The 20,596-nt window shown below is 42.5% G+C and overlaps 1 protein-coding gene across 5 annotated transcripts in view; it reads left to right on the forward strand.

Annotated features, from left to right (window-relative positions):
• Positions 1-20,596, forward strand: part of ank2a (ankyrin 2a, neuronal) — an 89,349-nt gene that overhangs the window by 25,436 nt on the left and 43,317 nt on the right. The window contains exons 3-38 of one of the 5 annotated variants that reach the window (XM_079337849.1): positions 2,586-2,684; positions 4,411-4,509; positions 4,621-4,719; positions 4,840-5,025; positions 5,335-5,358; positions 6,682-6,780; positions 7,181-7,279; positions 7,406-7,504; positions 7,731-7,928; positions 8,022-8,120; positions 8,239-8,337; positions 8,435-8,533; positions 8,762-8,959; positions 9,092-9,190; positions 9,700-9,798; positions 10,079-10,276; positions 11,106-11,204; positions 11,547-11,645; positions 11,891-11,989; positions 12,074-12,172; positions 12,288-12,360; positions 13,466-13,592; positions 13,769-13,847; positions 14,399-14,502; positions 14,848-14,883; positions 15,913-16,137; positions 16,273-16,371; positions 16,798-16,952; positions 17,198-17,409; positions 17,620-17,827; positions 18,057-18,153; positions 18,289-18,517; positions 19,320-19,445; positions 19,553-19,675; positions 19,756-19,788; positions 19,881-19,902. In XM_079337849.1, coding sequence (XP_079193975.1) covers positions 2,586-2,684; positions 4,411-4,509; positions 4,621-4,719; positions 4,840-5,025; positions 5,335-5,358; positions 6,682-6,780; positions 7,181-7,279; positions 7,406-7,504; positions 7,731-7,928; positions 8,022-8,120; positions 8,239-8,337; positions 8,435-8,533; positions 8,762-8,959; positions 9,092-9,190; positions 9,700-9,798; positions 10,079-10,276; positions 11,106-11,204; positions 11,547-11,645; positions 11,891-11,989; positions 12,074-12,172; positions 12,288-12,360; positions 13,466-13,592; positions 13,769-13,847; positions 14,399-14,502; positions 14,848-14,883; positions 15,913-16,137; positions 16,273-16,371; positions 16,798-16,952; positions 17,198-17,409; positions 17,620-17,827; positions 18,057-18,153; positions 18,289-18,517; positions 19,320-19,445; positions 19,553-19,675; positions 19,756-19,788; positions 19,881-19,902 — 4,237 coding nt within the window. The remainder of the gene's footprint in view (positions 1-2,585; positions 2,685-4,410; positions 4,510-4,620; positions 4,720-4,839; positions 5,026-5,334; positions 5,359-6,681; positions 6,781-7,180; positions 7,280-7,405; positions 7,505-7,730; positions 7,929-8,021; positions 8,121-8,238; positions 8,338-8,434; positions 8,534-8,761; positions 8,960-9,091; positions 9,191-9,699; positions 9,799-10,078; positions 10,277-11,105; positions 11,205-11,546; positions 11,646-11,890; positions 11,990-12,073; positions 12,173-12,287; positions 12,361-13,465; positions 13,593-13,768; positions 13,848-14,398; positions 14,503-14,847; positions 14,884-15,912; positions 16,138-16,272; positions 16,372-16,797; positions 16,953-17,197; positions 17,410-17,619; positions 17,828-18,056; positions 18,154-18,288; positions 18,518-19,319; positions 19,446-19,552; positions 19,676-19,755; positions 19,789-19,880; positions 19,903-20,596) is intronic. The other 4 variants (XM_079337852.1, XM_079337851.1, XM_079337850.1 and 1 more) reach the window with 4 other exon arrangements.

Genomic DNA, 20,596 nt, shown 5'->3' on the forward strand with positions numbered 1-20,596 from the left:
ACGTACTGTACCTCCGGGCCTGCTGTAAATCTATCGTTTTTGTGATATAAGCATTTGCGGCAAACACAACCTGAAACGTCTGAAGTTATCTCGATAAACAAGATTATTTGAATATAAATGGTAAATGGACTTGAGCTTGTATAGCGCTTTTCTAGTCTTCCGACTACTCAAAGCGCTTTTACACCTACCCATCACACCTACCCATTCACACCCATTCACACTGATGGGCTGGATATGTGGCCCATCCAGTATCTAGCCATTCACGCACATTCATACGCCCCAGACGCAGCAGGGGGAGCAATTTGGGGTTGAGTGTCTTGCCCAAGGACACATCGGACATGTTGCTCGCAGGAGCTGGGGATCGAACCCTCAACCTTCCGATTGAGGGGCGACGACTCTACCAACTGAGCCACAGCCGCCCTAAATAAATACACCATGACACTGTTTTTTTTTTTTTTATTGTATTCCTTCAACCGAGCGGCACCTGAGGACATGGGTTGGTTGAGCACAACGTGCCCTGTTGCCCTGTTGCCCTGTTCCTGTTTAAATTCACTACTTACAACACTTTAATTTATTGGTTCCAGTTTGGATGTTTGATGGATTTTGGATTCAGGAGAGACGCGATGTGAACAGGTGTTAAACATCACCTAAAGCAATCAAAGGTTCAATGAACCATCTAGTTTCAGTTTAGATTACAACTCTGGAGTTGAAATGAGCAGTTTCCCAAAACTCTCTAAGACTATTATTTAAACAACAACTTAGCTTTCCAATCTGTTGACTCGTTTTTTAACAGGCAAATATATAAAAAAAATCCAAGGGAGCAATAGATTCTGTTTCATTATTATTAATTATCTTGAAGTGTAATATTTCCTAGAAATATATTCCTGGACATGGTGACGGCTCCCATTTTAACCTTTAAGAGCGGTATCGTGAACCTTCCTTCGCCATCACTCAGTTGGCTAGACGCTAACTTAAATACTTTGGCCTCTGAGAAATGCCCTCTTTTTTTTCTTTTTTAAAGGTTGACATTTTCAACAGCCTCTAAATATGAGTAGCCATGTTTGTGTGTGTGTGTGTGTGTGTGTGTGTCCTACATACCCTCTATGACTGTGCAGAAACATGACACCCCTTTGGCTATTTGGCATTTGGCAACTCAGTGTGTGTGTGTGTGTGTTTGGTGTACTAATTTTGTCCTTAGTGTGTGTGTGGCTGCGTGTTGTCCATGCGCGAAAGAAGGAAGGGTGTTAGGAAGAAAACAGCCTCCTTTCTTACATCAGTTCCAGGAGAGACTTCAGAGCCAGGAGTTACCATCTGACTGAGTATGCACAGGGAGAACAAGGAGGCTTGGATCTAAACCAGCGTGGGGAAAGTTAAAGGAGGCTGAAGACCTCTACTGATGGTTGGAGCTCCATCGTGAAGGCAGAAGATAAAAAAACAGACAAGAAAGATTTGAAAAGGACGAGAGAAGAAAGAAAGAGATTATTGGGTTTTTTTTGTGGGAAAAGAGCAGCAAACGTGAAGAAGAGCGAAGTCAGTGTTTAAATATTTCTATTTGAGTGTGGAAGAGAGACAGAATGGAAGAAGACGAGGACGAGGTGAATCATTCTTCTGTTCTGTGTTTACCTTTCTGTCCCCGATGTTTGTGTGCAGTTGTGCGTGCAGTGGTAACGCATCAGTTGTGTAGTCAGTGTTGACACGTATGTCTGCTGTCGTCCTCTTGTGCTGCTCTTCACCTGTAGCTCTGGTTGATGGATCAGAGACCTTCTATATCATGCTCACTCTAAACCTGCTGCATTTGCCTGCGTGCGTTAGCTGTCTGCACCTGTGTGTGTCGTATGTCGTTTCCTCTTTTCTAGATCTTTGCTTGTGTTGTACTTACGCTCTGATGTATGTCACTTTGAATAAACATGTCTGCTGAGTGAATCGTAGTTTCCTTTGCTTGATACAGTTAATCTCATTCAGACTAATTCAGTGGACTCCTCTCAAACAGGATCCAAAGAAAGCACTGGTGCGCAGGAATCTTTTCAGGCAATTTTCCCTTAAAAGATTCATGTGCTCCATTACTGTCTTTGGATCCTGCCTGAGAGGAGTCCCCACCTTCTCCGAGAGCAGCGACTAACATCTGTGGAGTTTCCTTCTACAGTTCATCTCATTGTTAACGTTTCTGGGTGTTGATGCAGCAAAACAAATGAAAAAAAAAAAAACCTAGACATCTTTATTTTTTAAATTTTCCTTTTCATGGTCATTTTTTAAACACGTAAAAAACTTTTTCTGATTGTGATCGTTGAAAGTCTCACATCGGTAACTTGCACTCGTCAACAATTCTCCTAATATCTTAGCCTAACTACTTGCAGGACTATAAACACAGTAACATCTGTACAATGATCCAGGTCAACACCTGTGTAAGGGGGCTGGTATTCATTACCCTGCTCTGGATTTTGCTCTTTTTGTTGATGTTGAACCACTCCCTCTGTGATGTATTTCAGCGACTCGTGTTCACAAACTATTCAGTCATTAATCAACCACTGCAGCACTTTTTCATCCCTCAACATCACGTGTTTTCTTTCTTCCTTTCTTTTACCCAGAATGGTCTGAACGCTCTTCACCTGGCTGCTAAAGAGGGACACAAGGATTTAGTGGAGGAGCTGCTGGAGAGAGGTGCACCTGTTGACTCTTCTACTAAGGTACATGATGCACACATATATATATCATGTTTTAGTTCTCAGTAATACATCACATTTCCAGATATGCATATGGCTGAGCATGGGGGGAAGGTATGGGAGAGAGACAGACAGAAAGGAAGGAGTGCACATGAATACATGGTATATATCATGGTATGAGTTGTTAATGGTAATGTAAATCACTGCTTCCCCCTCTTGAGCTATGAAACCCGATTCACAGGTGGGGGAGGGGGGGGGGGGGCTGGTGGATATTTGAGGAGGTGGAAAAAGCATGAATGAACTTTATAGCTTTACACCAGAGTGCTACACCGCGAGTCCAACAATACTCCTTCATGCACGTCGGGGGATTCCTTATTTAAGTTTACACCAAAGATTGCAGCACAATCTGAAAAATTGGTCTCAGCAGGTCTTCCATTCGTTTGAACGAGGTCCCTGTTGGCTCTTGATTGCATCATGACGGGACGTTCTGGCCTCACTTGAAAGGAGAGAGAGTGAGTGTGAAGTGAGCTGCTTGGCAAGCAGACCTTTACATGACTCTGTGAATGCCTTAAGTGTCATGTTTAACAGCTTCAAACTATCAACAGCCTCAAGGAATATGTCACACTGCTGCCCATGCCCTTGGACGGAGATTAGTTTTTGTCATTCATTCGTTTTGCTGAAAGATTCCCACATTTCAGCAGTGACTTCCTGTGCTTTGTTAGGATGTGTGTAGGTGTTTGTTCACCTTGTCAGTTCATAGCATGCCGCCTGCAGAGAAGCCCCCTGCAAAGTCACCATGGAGTGTGGGGCATCCCGCATTGCTGAATACATTGCTGGACATCAAAGTTGGCATTGCAATCTTTGTTGTCTGTAATAATTCTTGCCAAGCATGACTGCTTGGGGTCACTGAGGCTCAGTTGGGGGTTAAATTCCCAGCTCCTGAGGCTCCTGTCCGATGTGACCTTGGGCAAGACACTTAACCCTGAATTTCTCCCGCTGCTTTGTCATAGCTGGTAAATGGGATTAGTTACTTCTTATGGTCACTTGACATAACAGCCTCTACGTGGAGGTGTAGGTGTAGGTGTGACATGCGATGTTAAAGCTCTTTGAAAAGCGCTTTACAAGCTGAAGTAAATCTTTACCAAACACTTCACTTTCCTCAGCTGGAATATGTCACTAGCTGACATGTTGATGAAGGTTGCTGCGTCACTGTTGTGATTGGTTCGCTTCAGGCGTTGACAAACATGACAAGAGCTTCACCATGTTGTTTGTTATTATGTACTGGAGGCGGTGGAACATCTGTGTCGTTGGCTCAATGGAGGCGGGAAGAGGCGTTCAAGGGGCATTTATTGCAGTTGGATTTTATGAAAACTCATTGAAATACTTTGAAATTCAAAAATTCAACCTCAGAGTGTCATTGGGGGACACGACAGAACTTTATTTCTGTTAAAACATTTTTCAAAGATGTTTATTTCATTTAGAAAAATAAACACTGACAGAAGTTACCATATTTGGTTCAAATGCCACAATAGCAGGATCAGAAGGCTGGCCATGTGTAATGTCTGCAGAAATGACTAAAAATAGTCACTTGCCTGATTAAGGGTAAACTAGAGAGCAGCTCCAAGTGACATGTTGGAGACGTACAGTGGTGATTTCCAGCACTGCTTTATCCACCTGCCATTATTGAAGCTATCTGTGGTTTCTAACCCACACTCTTTCTGACAGCGTTGTCCTCTATTCCTCTCTGCAGAAAGGAAACACTGCCCTCCATATTGCCTCGCTGGCCGGACAAAAAGAAGTAGTCAGACTGCTGGTGAAGAGAGGAGCGAATATTAACTCGCAGTCACAGGTGAGAAACTTCTCTGTGATCAATCGCTTTTTCACAAGTCCTTGAAAAAGTCTGTAACGCCATCGCGACAGAAAAAGGATGTGTCTGAAGTTTATGCATTTCCCTCTGCAGAATGGCTTCACTCCACTGTACATGGCAGCGCAGGAGAGTCACCTGGAGGTGGTGAGATTTCTGTTGGAAAATGAAGGGAACCAAAGCATTGCAACAGAGGTAAGATTTGTGTCAGAGATACGTTTGGTACAAGTTACAGCTGATTACTTGGTATACTTCCCTCTCAGGTTTGAGTTATTATCTCTGAATTGTTTTTTTTTTTTCTGCCTGCTCCTGCAGGACGGCTTCACCCCTCTGGCCATCGCTCTCCAGCAGGGCCACAACTCCGTGGTCTCCCTCCTGCTGGAGCACGACACCAAGGGGAAGGTCCGCCTCCCGGCCCTGCACATCGCGGCTCGCAAAGACGACACAAAGTCTGCCGCACTGTTGCTCCAGAACGACCACAACGCTGACGTCCAGTCTAAGGTGAGGGAGGGACGAGGCTGGAGACATGCAGCACATGGAGGGTGGAGGGAGTAGAAAGCACAGGAGGTGGAGTTGGACGTGTTGGGAGACAGTTTGGATCTTTTGCTGTGATGGTTGAAATGGACACAGACTCTCTCAGAATGCTTTGTTCTCTGCGTCCTTGTGTCTCTCTTCTTTATATCTTTGACCTTGTGAACTTACCCTGTGTTGTATGTACATGTTGTGATAAGCCCTTTCCCTAACAACCCTCCCTCCTATCTCCCCCCCCCCCCCCCCTTCCCCTTTTCTCTCTCAATGCATCCTAACCAGATGATGGTCAATAGAACCACAGAGGTATACCGACTCCTTACCTCCACATTAAATGCCTTTTTGTCACTCCTCCTGACCATCTCTTTCAGCTTGTCCTGATCTTTTCCTTCTTTAAAAGGACTCAGGGCGTCTTGCATGTCAGAATTATGGAGCACAGATAGAAATGCATGCAGCTGACGATGCTGTTAACACTCTCCTGCATGGCTGAGTATAGGACACTGTGTTGAATGAAGAGAACCTGAGATTGTTAGTTTATTGCACTTACTTACAGATGATCTGTTCGACATTTCTGTTTTTCTTTTAACAATAAATCTATCTGCACAAGTCAACAGATTTCTGACCGAAACGCTAATTCCTCAAATGTTTCACTCTTTTACGTATTAATCTTTTGCTCTGCGTATAAATCCAGCACGTGTTTCTTTTTTTTCGGCATGTCGATAGCATTGTTGTTTTTCCTCTCTGACACACGTTGTTGATCTTTAAGTTAACTCTGTTTTTTAATTAAATTGCACCATGTCTATCAGAATGGGAAGGTAAGAAGAGAACCCACCTTGTGTTCTGTAGATATATTCATACTTTATAAGTGTCCATGTGTCCATCCTAGCAGATACACATTGTGCCTAGACGCTATTAGTTTCTCACTTATGGTTTGTTTATCCTTCATGTTTCTTTGCATTGTTTTGCATGCATTGTATGTGATATTTGAAGGAATGCTCTTTCTTTGTGCTTCTCCTCACACTTTTTGTTTTTTCAGCATGCACGATCAATAGTTGCTTCAGTAGATTCAGTTTTTGTTCCTCAATCTGCTACAGAAAAATCAGATATACTCCTTTTTACGTCCTTTCTGTCTGTTTCTTTTTTCTGAGTTTCTTCTTTCATTATTTATTTTGTATACATTTATTTTTTCCTTTTTACATTCTTGTTTGTATTTCTTACTTTCTGTCTTATTTTATTTTCCTTCTATGTTCCTTTATTTCTCTTTCTTTCTTACTTCTCTTTTTTCTTTTTACCCAGTTTCTTTTTATTTATTTTATCCCCCTTTCTGTCTTTCTTTCTTTACTTCCCTCCTTTGTTTCTCATTCCTTGCTTGTTCCTTTCTTTCTTTATTTTCTTCCATCCTTCCTTCCTTCTTTCTTTCTCTCCTACCTTACTTCCTTCTTTCCTTCCTCCTTCCTTTCTTCCTTCCTTCCTTCCTTATTTCTTTCTTTTTTTTTGCTCCTTTTATGATTTGAACTGTTCTCCTTCCCTCCACCTGCTGTTTCAACTAATCGACTTTTTTGTCCTTCTTGTGTCCTTCCTCTTCATCTGTCTGTGACTCTCTCCTCTCCCCTCGTCTGTCTCAAACAGAGTGGGTTCACCCCTCTGCACATCGCCGCTCACTACGGTAACGTGAATGTCTCCACCCTGTTGCTGAACAGAGGAGCTGCTGTGGACTTCACAGCCCGGGTAGCGCTGCATTCTGTACATCTGTCTATAGCAGATTAGAGTTTGACTTTAAGGCTTGCATAAGAAGTGTGCTCAGTATTTACCACGTTCATGTCCTAAGCTAACTGCATCTCCCCCCTTTGCCTGTTAAAGACCCTATTGTTTCAAAACTGCATTACTTAATTATAACTGTAAAGTGACTCTTACTTTCTTTAAATACAGTTTAGAAGTTATTGGTGATCATTTCATTGATTGACCTCATCAGAAACAGAAACATTACCTCCATACAAACGGGTGTGAAATAGATTTTAAGACTTCAGATATGATGTAAAGATGGAAGTTGGATTTCGTCTCCTGTGCGAATGAAAAGGTGTTTTATTGTCTTAAACTTAAGTTTTTGTCTCCTTGCATTCATTGTCAGAATGGGATAACACCTCTCCATGTAGCCTCCAAGAGAGGCAACACCAACATGGTGGCCCTGCTGTTGGACCGAGGGGGTCAGATAGACGCTAAAACCAGGGTGAGACAGCACGTTTTCATTAAATAGGCACAGATCTGTAGCTGCTCCCTGCTAACTGCTTCATGATATATATGTTTGCATACATGTGGGTTTGTTTACATTGTGTGCGTGTGTGTTGTCCTGCAGGATGGGCTCACCCCCCTGCACTGTGCAGCCAGGAGTGGCCATGACCCAGCAGTGGAGATTCTGCTGGAGAGAGGAGCTCCCATCTTAGCCAGAACCAAGGTAATGCAAAGCCGTATCATAACTGGATCCACAACCTCTGGATTCGTCCTAACATCTGTCATGCATTCTCTCAGGATAAAGTTCTTCTAACACTTAAAAATTCCCGACTTTTAATTGTGTTTACATCAGAAAGCGCAATATAATCTTTCACTCTCCTCTCACCTCTGCCATTTCTTGTTTTGTCTTTTGCAACGACTCACGGTTCGTTTTCAATGTCTTCACACAGAACGGACTTTCCCCGCTGCACATGTCGGCCCAGGGTGACCACTTGGAGTGTGTGAAGCTGCTGCTGCAGCACAAGGCGCCTGTTGATGATGTCACGCTGGACTACCTGACGGCGCTGCACGTCGCAGCTCACTGTGGCCACTACAGAGTCACCAAGCTTCTGCTGGACAAGAAGGCCAATCCCAATATCAGAGCACTGGTAAGGCCTCAAGGGAAACGAAATAGGCATTAACTCAGACGTACAGCACATGTAGTCTTTAACCGTTTATTTCTCTTTGCCCCTTTTTACCAGAATGGTTTCACACCTCTGCATATCGCCTGTAAGAAGAACAGAGTGAAAGTGATGGAACTCTTGGTCAAATATGGAGCCTCCATTCAGGCCATCACTGAGGTCAGACATCTGACGGGGAATATCATCTTTTAATATACGGCACACGTTTCTGTGGTGGTTTAAATCTAATGCTGCATTTCCTGCCTGTGACTTTTAATGTCTTTTACCTTTCTCTCAGTCTGGTCTCACGCCCATCCATGTATCTGCCTTCATGGGCCACCTCAACATCGTTTTGCTCCTACTGCAGAACGGAGCCTCACCTGATGTCCGTAACATTGTGAGTATAACTCATATTGATATAAAATGAGAAATTCATTAAGCGGTCTTTTTCAATCTTCAGTTTGTATCATTAACGTTCTGTATTGGCACGTCAGCGTGGTGAGTCAGCGCTCCACATGGCAGCACGAGCGGGTCAGATGGAAGTGGTGCGTTGTTTGCTGAGAAACGGAGCGTTGGTGGACGCTGTGGCCAGGGTGAGTTAGCTGCTGAATCATCCCTGTTGATAGCTGCTTTCTTCTGTTTATGATAAATAGACACCTAATGCTTGACACAGACTCTTGAGTCTACTACGGTGTCATTTTTTCCCCCAACCTGTAAATACATTCCTGTCGTTCTGCTTCCTCTTTGCCCTTTTTTCTTTCTAACATTTCCTCTCTATTCTCTTAATTTCTTTGTCTTCATCTCAATCTCTCAACCCACAGGAGGATCAGACTCCCCTCCACATCGCCTCACGTTTGGGGAAAACTGATATAGTCCAGTTGCTTCTGCAGCACATGGCTCATCCAGACGCTGCCACCACCAACGGCTACACTCCTCTACACATCTCAGCCAGGGAGGGCCAGGTAGAGACAGCTGCTGTGCTGCTGGAGGCCGGAGCTTCACACTCGCTGGCCACCAAGGTGAGAGGAGAGTTTAGCAGGAGATATCACAGCAAGCAAACAGATAGGCACTCAGGTATCTCGATTAAAAAAGGAAGCCTTTGGACAAGCAGCTTGAGAATAACATGTTCCCCTCTTCTTTTGCTTTTACAGAAAGGGTTCACTCCGTTACATGTAGCAGCAAAGTACGGAAACCTCGATGTAGCAAAACTTCTTCTTCAACGCAAAGCTCTCACTGATGATGCTGGCAAGGTAAACCCAACATCTTCAAAAGTCATTTTCACATAATTTTGTACTTAAAAATATAAAGTGCTAAAGTCTGAGATCATTACAGTAAAACATTATTCTTTCAGTCAGATACTCAGAGGACTGAACCCTTTAATAATTAGACAAGAGAATAGACGTGATTAATTCAGGAAGACAAAACGTAATGTCCAATTCTTCCATCTATTTATATTTATTTAACCTTTATTTAAACAGGTAATTAACATTTAGATCAAGGTGTCTTTCACATGGGTGACCTGGAGGGACAGATTTTTTTCCCAACTGCCGAGGGGGACAAAGAATTGTCGATTTTCATTAATCTAATGTTTTTAAATAAAAGCAGACATTCGTGGGTGGGCTGGAGAGATTTGTGACGGGGCTTTAGTGCTGCTCTAGCCCACGTGTAGTACCGTGCTTGCCTGGCTGAGAGAGCAGCAGCAGCCAACGTCACGCAGAGGGGGCAGAGAAACAAGTAAATTAAATATCTCTTCCCACAGAACGGCCTGACTCCGTTACATGTGGCAGCTCATTACGACAACCAAGATGTTGCCCTGCTGCTGCTGGATAAAGGGGCGTCGCCTCATGCTACTGCGAAGGTTTGTCAAAAAGTTATAAATACTAAAGACACTTTCACAATAAACTTTATAGTAGAGTTTCCAGAGTTACTTTATGAGCATGCAACACAGTTTACTTTTGGACTGGAAGCTTTTTTTTAACCACTAAAAGCTGGGAAGTGATGATTCAAAGAAGTCCTCTTTGGACACATTATGTCAATGTTTTTTGATTTTACCTGTCTCAAGGGGGGGAAAACCGTCAAGGTCTAAATCTTAAAAACAAACATTGGAAAAGAATGTGTTTATCTTCCTCTCTCTCCAGAATGGCTACACTCCTCTCCACATTGCAGCCAAAAAGAACCAGAAGAACATTGCATTAGCGCTGCTGCAGTACGGAGCAGAGACCAACATCCTGACCAAGCAGGGGGTCAGCCCTCTACACCTGGCAGCCCAGGAAGGACACGCTGAGATGGCCAGCCTCCTGCTGAGCAAAGGAGCTCACGTCAATTCAACCACCAAGGTCACACAAAAATGCCAACACATTCCAGTACTGCTGTCCCACACTTTTGTTTCTTCAGACTAGACTCAGACTCTTTTTAACTAGGTCCCCTTTTCCTGTGTCTGTCTTTCTCTAGACTTATCACATGGGATGTTAGCGTTACATTTCACTGTAAATTTAACCCACATTTTAACTCAGGCTAGTGGAAAAAGGTGAAAAACAGTGAAAATGGAACATGATTTTTTTGACACAGTTGCGTAGCTTATTTAAAAAGTGTTTGAAACAGTTCTTTGGATTCTTCATGAACTATACTGCAAGTGAGGGATATTTAAGTGCCACAGAAAATGTGTGAAACTTTGCAGCGTTCATTTCTCTGCATGGTGCGTTGCTCTGCAGGTAAACAATTGGTTTGCAGGTTGTGGCTAACATTAGCAGTGCTAGCACCACCAGCCTTAAGCCTCCTTTCCTTGCAGGCTGGCGTCCACATTATTCAGCAGAATGTCTCGAATGTTGTTGCCAGTGTTCCAGTCAAGTCTTTATCTGCCAATGTAGCTGCCTATCTGTACACTGTGCATGTGTTTATCCTGAACAGGTCAGCAGACCAGCCCCAGCTAGTGGCGGGGGGCTGTGTTACAGCTAACGCACACATTTAAACTGGCATTGTGGGCTTTCATTAATAAAAATATCGAACATTGTAGTTCTGGTGCTGACTAGCGAGGGTGACTTTGTTTGATGGTTTTGTTAGCTATTCGTGCCAAGTACACATATCATACCTTCTTTACACAAAGTCATGACACACAGCCTCACACCACACGTCCCCAAAGACAACTTTGTTCCCTTTATGTTACAGAGCGGACTCACACCTCTACATCTGTCTGCCCAAGAGGACAGGGTCAGTGCAGCAGAAGTACTGGCCAAACATGATGCCACTTTGGATCAGCAAACTAAGGTAAACAATAAATCACGAGCACACACAGGGTTTAAGAAACTCTAAACAGTCACTAATCATTTTATTTCAGTCAGTGGAGAACCAGTTCAGGACCAGAAAATGTACTTAAATCCTGCAGTAAAGTCTGAAAAATTAGGGGATTTGATCATGAACGTTTCCTTCACGTGTGTGTTGAAGTTTATTTTGTGTGAAATATATACATATATATATCATTGGAAACTGAAAATGTCAAATAATGAAAAATTAGAACTTCTGCCACCTACTGGCTGTTGTGAAGCATTACAGTGTGCACATCACGTATACACAAGGCACTTTGACTGTTTCATCCTCTCTCCTCTTCAGCTTGGATACACCCCTCTGATTGTGGCCTGTCACTATGGAAACGCTAAGATGGTGAACTTCCTTTTACAGCAAGGTGCCAGCGTGAACGCCAAAACCAAGGTAGATTTCAAATGTCTAACTTGCACACCAAGGAGCTCCCCCGTTTACTGCATTCATTGATAAGTGACATGAAAGTGAAAGTATAAGTTATCTTAGTTATGCTTTGATCAGCTAGAAACGTTTTGAATCCAGCGCCCACTGAGGGTCTTGAAATGTACTGCTGTAATAAGCCCAATAAAAAGTAGAGCGAACAGCGCTTTTGTTTTTGCTGTAGTGATATCTCATGTGCTCCTTTCTCTCCACAGAATGGATACACACCCCTTCACCAGGCAGCACAACAAGGGAACACACACATTATCAATGTGCTGCTACAGCATGGTGCAAAGCCAAACACTACCACAGTGGTAAGAGAACAGAAACATAAATAACGTATTCACTCTCCTCTTCCTTAATGAGGAGTGTTCATGATAAATCTGTCCCTCTGTTAGAACGGAAACACGGCTCTGTCTATCGCCAGACGTCTGGGTTACATCTCTGTGGTGGACACTCTGAAAGTGGTGACAGAGGAGGTCATCACTACCACAACGGTAAGACTGGAATTATTTTTACTCTCCGTTCGAGGCCAGAATTTTTCGTCACAGATTTCCCAGAAGCTGCTGTAACTTTCCTCTGATCGGGTTGTCTTCTGGTCGATCATTTCAGACGGTCACAGAGAAACACAAGCTCAATGTCCCGGAGACCATGACTGAGATCCTGGATGTGTCTGATGAAGAAGGTGAGCAACTTAAAAAAAGTAAAACGAAGACAACTTCTAAAGGTCCACATTGAGCTCAAAGGTTTCGAGGCTACACATATTGTTTACACATAGTTTGTGTCTGGTGTCTAAACTCTGACCTCATCACTCCTCACAGTTTTTAATTGACATGCAGCAGCTTGAGAGATGAGATCGTAAACCCGCTGGTCGGAGCCTACAGGTGGATGATGGGGTGTTGGTGGCGTTGATGGTAGCGCTGAGCAAGAGTGCAGTACTGGTGCAAGTCAGAGGTGGAAATTAACTGGAAATCAGGTGTAAAATCAGTGCCGCTCGAGTTGACGTCAACTTTTATTTGCTCCTGAAGGACAACTGGTTTTGGCAACATCTTTTATTTGCTCTTCTTGATCATGACGAGCTGTTGTTTGTACTGTGGGCGATGTCGTCGTGAAGTTTTAAAGACGTCTGTTTTAATAGCTTTGAGGCTGCAGGACGAGCTTACATCGGAGGTGTCTGTGGAGTTGGAAGGTACTGCTAAGAGTGACTGCCCTGCTTTTCTCAGCTTGCAGTGGACCATAAATGCCTTCTTGTTACTTATCAGTATGACTCGGTGACAATTGATTTTGAACGTTTTGTCTCAAGGGCGTTTTTTCCTCTCAAAATCTCTAAAATTTTTCTCTCCAGCCTGGAGAGTCAATGAATTTTTTGAAGTTTAGCTTTTTCATTTGCAAACTGATTTCCGGTCGTAAGCAAACCCTCTGTGATCTAACACCTTGTCGAGTAAAGTAGATCTTCTGTTGATTGTTTCTTCATGCAACGGTGGAAGTGAACAACATGAATTGTGTGGCATCATGGGCAGAGTGACAGTTATGATGATTGAGAAATGCACTTATTAAATTATACTGACAGATACATTTTGTGCTCCGGCATCAAGTATTCATAACCAGTGACCCATTTCAGAAAAAGCAATCAGAGAGCACTGCTCAGACTCAGACTACAAGCAGTGGCAGTGACACATTTAATGAAAGGCAAATAGAAACAACTGGCAGAAACTGTAAAAGTGTAAACTAATAAGATGCTTTTCTTTTTCTGTGTAAAATCTCCCAACTGGTTCATGTTTGTTTCCCAGGCGAGGACACCATGACAGGTGATGGAGGAGAGTATCTGAGGGCCGAAGATCTCCGAGAGCTGGGAGACGACTCGCTGCCAGGACACTACCTGGACGGCTTCAGCTACATGAGCCACAACCTGGACAGGTAAGAAACGACGCACATGAATAACTCACTGAACAAAGAGACTTGTCTTTAGAAAAGTTACTCCTAAATCACACCGTATATTTAATGGTGTTAAAACACATCGTCATCTGTTGCTGACCAACCTGCCATGATGAAAGTTCAAGATTCAACATCCTTTGTTTGTTTTTGACCAACAGGCCACAACTCACTCCCATTCATTCAAGTTTCCATCAGAAAGAAGGAGTTCTCATAGAAGACATGCTGACCAGTCACCAGGTGAGGGCGAAGCATACAGACCACCCAGCCTTAACCCTTTATTCTAGAGTATGACTATTATTTTATTCTGCATGTGCAGATACTTTTGTCGTTTACAGACAATAGTTTACACAAAGTTACATTTCTTGGGTTTTTTCTTTTATAGGTTTTTCATGCCTCAGTTAAAGGACAGGGCAACGAGTGGAGTCAGAAATGTACTGTAGATACAAGAGCCAAGTATAGAGAGAATAAAAGACAAGCTGTCCTAACTGGTCATATGCATTTCCGGCATGTTAGAAAATTTTCGTCATATGGCCTCATACTCAGAGCGGAGTCACGAGCTGATTCCCCAAACTTCAGGATTTTTATTTTTTTTCCTGATTGTATCTGTGCAAACTGTGCTGATGACACCAGCAAGCAGCCTGTTTTATGTGTCTTTCCCTAATCACTAAAGATAGAATTAGCCAGCTGGAGGTCCAGATGAGCTCTACCCCTCAGCTGCATGGCATCTAGTGGAGAAGATTTGGATTGATTTGACTCCAGCTGGTCTGCTGATGTTTGTTGATTTGTAGGTGTCAGCACTGGCCAGAGAGCACGACAAGGAATCGTTCCGTCTGAGCTGGGGCGCTGAGCACCTTGATAACGTGGTGCTGTCCTCCAGTCTGCTGCATTCTGGGTAACCACACAAACACACACACACATTCTCACTCAGTTGCTCCAGGTGTAACAATGTTCACATGCTTTGTTCACTGAGGTGTGTATGAGTCACTTGTATCAGTTTTAATTTCCCTTGAATTCTTTTTCACTTCACTTCACGTCCGTGTTTCTCGACGCCCTCTATCTCTGCCGTTGTGCTTCTGTGTGGTCTCTGGTCAAGTTTTTTCACTTATTCTTTATTCTCTTTTTCTCTTTTTGTTTATTGTGATGTTGCCTCTGTGTGCACTCTCTTGTCCGGGTTGTGTTTGTGATTGTCTGTGTATGTGTGTGTGTGTGTGTGTGTGTTGTTGTATTTTGCTTCTAGCCGTTCCTCACCGTGCCTAGACCATGACAACAGCAGGTGAAACTCTTTATTTCCTATTCTTTATTTTGCTAATCGGATGGTTTATCCTCTCCTCTTTTTTGCTCATTCAGTATTAAATGGCCTTCTCATTGTCATCCTATCTGTCCGCACGATATAACAACGCATGGCTTTTACATTTTTTCAGACTAGATTTTGTTCACTCGAAAAGAAGAAAATAATCTAATTTTAACTTTCATACATTCCTTGTGCAGACTTGAATTTTGATTCTAGATGTAAAAACATTAGTGGGTTAAAATCATAGACTGTATAAATAACAAAGTCCTGGTGATGGTGTCAGAGACATTTAAAAGCTCAACAAAGGCGGTCAACATATTTGAAATTCTATCACCACTTAATTGAGATCAATACAGCAACATGCAAAGAGCTATAGGTGAGAAGGGCCTTATGCCTCCTGACAAACACGACCCAATTGCACAAAAGTACAGTCTGCATAACTCTAAGCCTTGATATAATAAAAATGGATGAACTCGAAAACATTTTTACCATATTTACCATTTCAAGAAATAAAGAAACAAGCAATAGAGTCCAAAATGGTTTTCTTGCACCACGCTGTAAACATATTTGTTTCATCTGTCAAAATGCATTTTTTTATGGGACCTAATGGGGAGTCGTTTTGCAGCCAGCCCAAGTGGACACCTGGTTAAAACTCCATATACAGAAAACTTTTGTATTACTTCCCTTCCCATCTACAGTAGTCGTCAACACTAATGTTCTCCCTTGCGCACATTATCTTTCATTAAGAATGTTGTTTAATGCTCTGTCCCTTGCCTGCCTGGCCTGCAACTTTAACTTTGAGTTGATGAAATTATAAATTATGAAAAAATGACAAAGAGGCTTGAGCGAAGTATTGTCTGCTGAGATATGCTTATTATGCGGATACTGAATGGTGAAATAAATGTTTGCATGAAGGCTCAGAGTCAACCGTCTTGAAATGAAAAAGAACATTTGCACACTTTAACACCCAACCCTGAATTTAAAAAATATTTCCTCGACCCTTTTCTTCAGCTTCCTGGTAAGCTTCATGGTAGATGCGAGGGGCGGGGCCATGCGCGGCTGCCGTCACAATGGCCTGCGAATCATTGTACCACCCCGAAAATGTTCTGCACCCACACGGGTGACCTGCAGGCTGGTGAAGAGACACCGTCTGGCCTCCATGCCTCCTATGGTGGAGGGTGAGGGGCTGGCTGGTCGCATCATAGAAGTGGGGCCCACTGGTGCCCAGTTCCTGGGGTAGGTGTTTCTGAGTGTGTGTGTATGTGTCTGCGTTATACATGTGTGTATTTGCTTGTGTGAGCGTGTTAACAGTGTTGTGCGGTGTGTTCATATTCTCTTCTTCACTCCCCCTCTTTGCTGCGTACGGATCAGTAAGCTCCACCTTCCCACAGCTCCTCCCCCTCTAAATGAGGGTGAGAGCCTGGTCAGCCGCATCCTGCAGCTGGGTCCTCCAGGAACCAAGTTCCTCGGGTAGGACTCGGATGGGGAACCATCCTGGAAGTGGTCAAATACTCACCCAAATTTTCCCACTGTGTCCACCTGAAGTTTTTATTTGGACTCCAGTATTGTGATGAATAAGTTATTTTTGTTTTTGTTGACTTTTTCATTTGTTTTGTTTTCCCTTGAAAATGCAAGCTTTACCACGCCCCTCCTGATTTGTTGCCGTTTTGTTGTTGCGTTGTTTCCATGAACTCCTCAGTCAATAGTTCCTAGACTTGTTTCATGTTGTATTGTGCTCTTATGTTTTAGATGACATGTTCTATTCATATTTAAACTTTTGTTTTTTACTTGGCATGAAAGGCCCTCGTTATCAACCCAAGAATCATATTATCTGTCAGCTCAATCAACCTTGTTCCAAAAGTGCATCGTCATCAAATTGGACTTTTTCTCTTTCAGGCCTGTCATCGTGGAGATCCCCCATTTTGCAGCTTTGCGGGGTACCGAAAGAGAATTGGTGATCTTGAGGAGTGAAACCGGGGAGAGCTGGAGGGAACACCACTGTGACTTCACAGAGGAGGAACTGAACCAGATACTGAACGGCATGGATGAAAGTAAGGGACTAGATTTTGATGCTTAACTTTGATCTGATTCTCACGTCACAGGATTTTTGATACATGCTGTCTAGTAATTAAACCTTAAACCACAGTGTGATCATTCTAATACAGTCCTAAATACAGAGGTGAAATAAGGGTAGAGATGTATTTCGATAACATTGTTTGCATAATGATGGGAGTCAAGTTTGGCATCACCTCAACCACATTTCTTTTTTTAAAGTCTCTGTTCTTTATCTTTATAGAACTTGATTCCCCTGAGGAGCTTGAAAAGAAAAGAATATGCCGCATCATCACCAGAGACTTCCCACAGTATTTTGCGGTCGTGTCACGGATAAAGCAGGACAGTCATTTGATTGGCCCAGAGGGCGGGGTCCTCAGTAGCACTCTGGTGCCTCAGGTCCAGGCTGTCTTCCCCGAAGGTGCCCTCACCAAGAAGATCAGAGTTGGGCTACAGGTACATCCATTGTGTTTTATGACCCGGCATGGGAGGGGGAGCTCACACTGTGAATAAATCGTCCATTTGCATTTACACATGCAGCTCCCCCATAAAATGTTGTGAAATTTTCAGGTGTATTGTGCATCTGTGAAAACACTAATTACAAACGCTCAAAGATAAGACATGAGACAGCTTTGCTAACAGCTCACGTTTTGTGCCTCGCTCCAGGCTCAGCCCATTGATATCGAGTTAGTGAGGAAAATTCTTGGTAACAAAGCCACATTCAGCTCGATCGTCACATTGGAGCCGCGAAGGAGGAAGTTCCACAAACCAATCACCATGACGATCCCTATTCCTAAGAGCTCCAATAGTGATGGGCAAAGCACAGAGTTCAGTAGTGGGACCCCAACATTACGGTTGCTTTGTAGTATTACTGGTAAGTTCATGGCATTAACCATTGCCACAAACATCAAAGAAATATAAAACACAACTCATCGTATTAACAACTACAACAGACTTTTTGCTGTTTCGTAGGATTGTCTCGTTAAAAAACTTGTGTTTTTGAATTATAGATGTTGCACATCTAAGCTGCATTCATAATTTTCTTTTCCACAAATTCACCACTGTTATTGGGAACTTTAACAAACTGTTGGTCTGTGTTGTAGGAGGAACAACTCCTGCCCAATGGGAGGACATTACAGGTTCCACACCACTCACCTTTGTTAACCAATGTGTTTCCTTCACCACAAACGTGTCAGCGAGGTAAATTCATGGCGTTAAGTCTCCTTCACATTTGCTTTGATGTGCTTCGGTTTTTTTACAGAATACTTTGTTGTCTGTGTAACTGTTGAGGTGTTCATTATCAGTAAATAACTGAAGTCTCATTTATACTCCTAGGTTCTGGTTGATAGACTGTAGACAGATCCAGGAGTCTGTAAGTTTTGCCTCTCAGCTGTACCGGGAGATCATCTGCGTTCCTTACATGGCGAAGTTTGTCATTTTCGCTAAGACACTTGATCCCATTGAGGCCCGCTTGCGCTGTTTCTGCATGACAGACGACAAGATGGACAAAACCCTGGAGCAACAAGAGAACTTCACTGAAGTGGCCCGTAGCCGAGATGTTGAGGTACAGTGGGAAAATGGACAATGGACTAGAAAAGAGGAGAGTGTTCATATCAGTGGAGCGTTGTTCTTCATGGTGGGCACAATTTTGTGCAGAGGGACCAGGTTGTATAGCTTTGTCTGTTAGCTTGATGCTAACAGATGCTGGAAAATGTAATTAACTTGGGAAAAGATCTATTTGTCAAACCATATGCCCTCGTACTTACAGGCATATTGCTTTTCCATCTCTGCTGACTCATGCTAGCAGTCAATGCTCTGATCCAATGACACCGCATGACTCGCACTTTCTGTCTCAGGTTTTTGGAGGTATACCTCTGCTGCCTACTTCTGGGTGTTTGTGTTCAGGAAAGCTTTTTTTCCTGCGCCTTTTGCAGAAGCTCCCACATAACATTCAATTTAGGAGGAACAAATGCTCATGTGCAACTTAAAAAGCCAGTTAATGGAGGTTCTGAGCTCACGCCCAAGACCGGAAATGCTTCACCAATCAGTAACTTTAGATTTGAAATTGACATTTTTTATTGCTGGTCATACATTTTCAGCACTGGTTCATAGAGGGAGTGGAAACAAAATGTGTCTGTATTGATATAAAGGTTTAGAGAAGATAATGCAGAATGTGTCATTATATGCAAATTTAAATGAAGACTGAGATTTATCAACCAAGTGCTGTAGAGGTCTTAAAGGACACTTTACAGCAAGCTTAATGCTGACACACCCTCTCTTATTTCCTGAAACATTCTGACAAAGCTGTTTCCAGGATTTGAGATCAGTTTGTCTAATGAAAACAACAACACTCTCTCTGTACACAGGTGCTGGAGGGAAAACCTATATTTGCTGACTGCTTTGGAAACCTGGTGCCTCTTACAAAAAGTGGACAACACCACGTGTTCAGCTTCTTTGCCTTCAAAGAGAACCGACTGGCCCTCTTCATCAAAGTGAGGACTACACATTGGTTACAGCTGTCTGTAATTTCTAACTTTACTGCCATCCAGAAACACAGATACCTTTCTAATGGTCTTAATTGTGTTTAATCAACTGACAGATTAGAGACACAGCACAGGATCCATGTGGTCGCTTGTCCTTCACCAAGGAGCCACGCACATACCGTAGTCTTACCCACAATGCAATCTGCAACCTCAACATTACTCTCCCAGCATACTCAAAGGTAAGTTTGACAAGTTGATATCAATGTTCAAGGAGTAAATTACTTCCACTTGCAATCAATACAATCTTGTTCTTCTTCAGGAATCTGATTCAGACCAAGATGCAGACGATGAGGTGAATAAAGTTGATCAAAGGAACACGTCAAATAATGAATAATCCTGCACTTAGATATGCTAACTATGCTTTTTGATTTGTTTTCCTTGCAGAGTGAGAAGAGTGACAAGAAATGTAAGTCGAATCTGTTTTTTTGCTGAATTTTTGTCTCATAAGTGATAAATGTTTTAGACACACATTTTAGACATTTCCAGAGTATATTTTTTGGCTGAATATTGTTAATAGTGAGATTACCATTATATTTAATATTAATGTAATTAGGACATTTAGTCTATATATTCATACAAGTTTTGAATTCTTAAAGGTCACATATTCTCCTCCTTTTCAACAACTTTCAATAAGTCTTAGAGCTCCCTAAAACTTGTGTGTGAAGTGTAACATGGTGAATTGTATATGTGACCTTTAAATTCTTCATTTGTATTAAATACAATATGAATTTTATACTTAGAATACAACACAGCCTACATGAAATTCACATCACTTCATTTACAAAATGGTTTAAGTATTGGTAGATAAAATCCGAACATCTGTATGTGCTTCAAGATGCATTGATGAGTATGTTTCTGTCCATCTTGATGAACCCTGCTCTGTTACTTTGCTCTACTAACACTGTGTATAGTCCCATGTTTGTTACTGGCAGCTATGCTATGGCTGATATACTCTTCATCTCCCTCACACTAACTCACACTTACTTTGCTCTACCCTAACCTTTCCATTTTCATTTTTGTTGCTTTGACTTTATTCATTTTTATTTATTTATTGTGAAGAATTCAAGTTTGTCTTGAGAAAAATTCTAATTTGTGATCAA

Source organism: Symphodus melops, assembly GCF_947650265.1.
Source record: "Symphodus melops genome assembly, chromosome: 2".
Classification (NCBI taxonomy): Eukaryota; Metazoa; Chordata; class Actinopteri; order Labriformes; family Labridae; genus Symphodus; species Symphodus melops.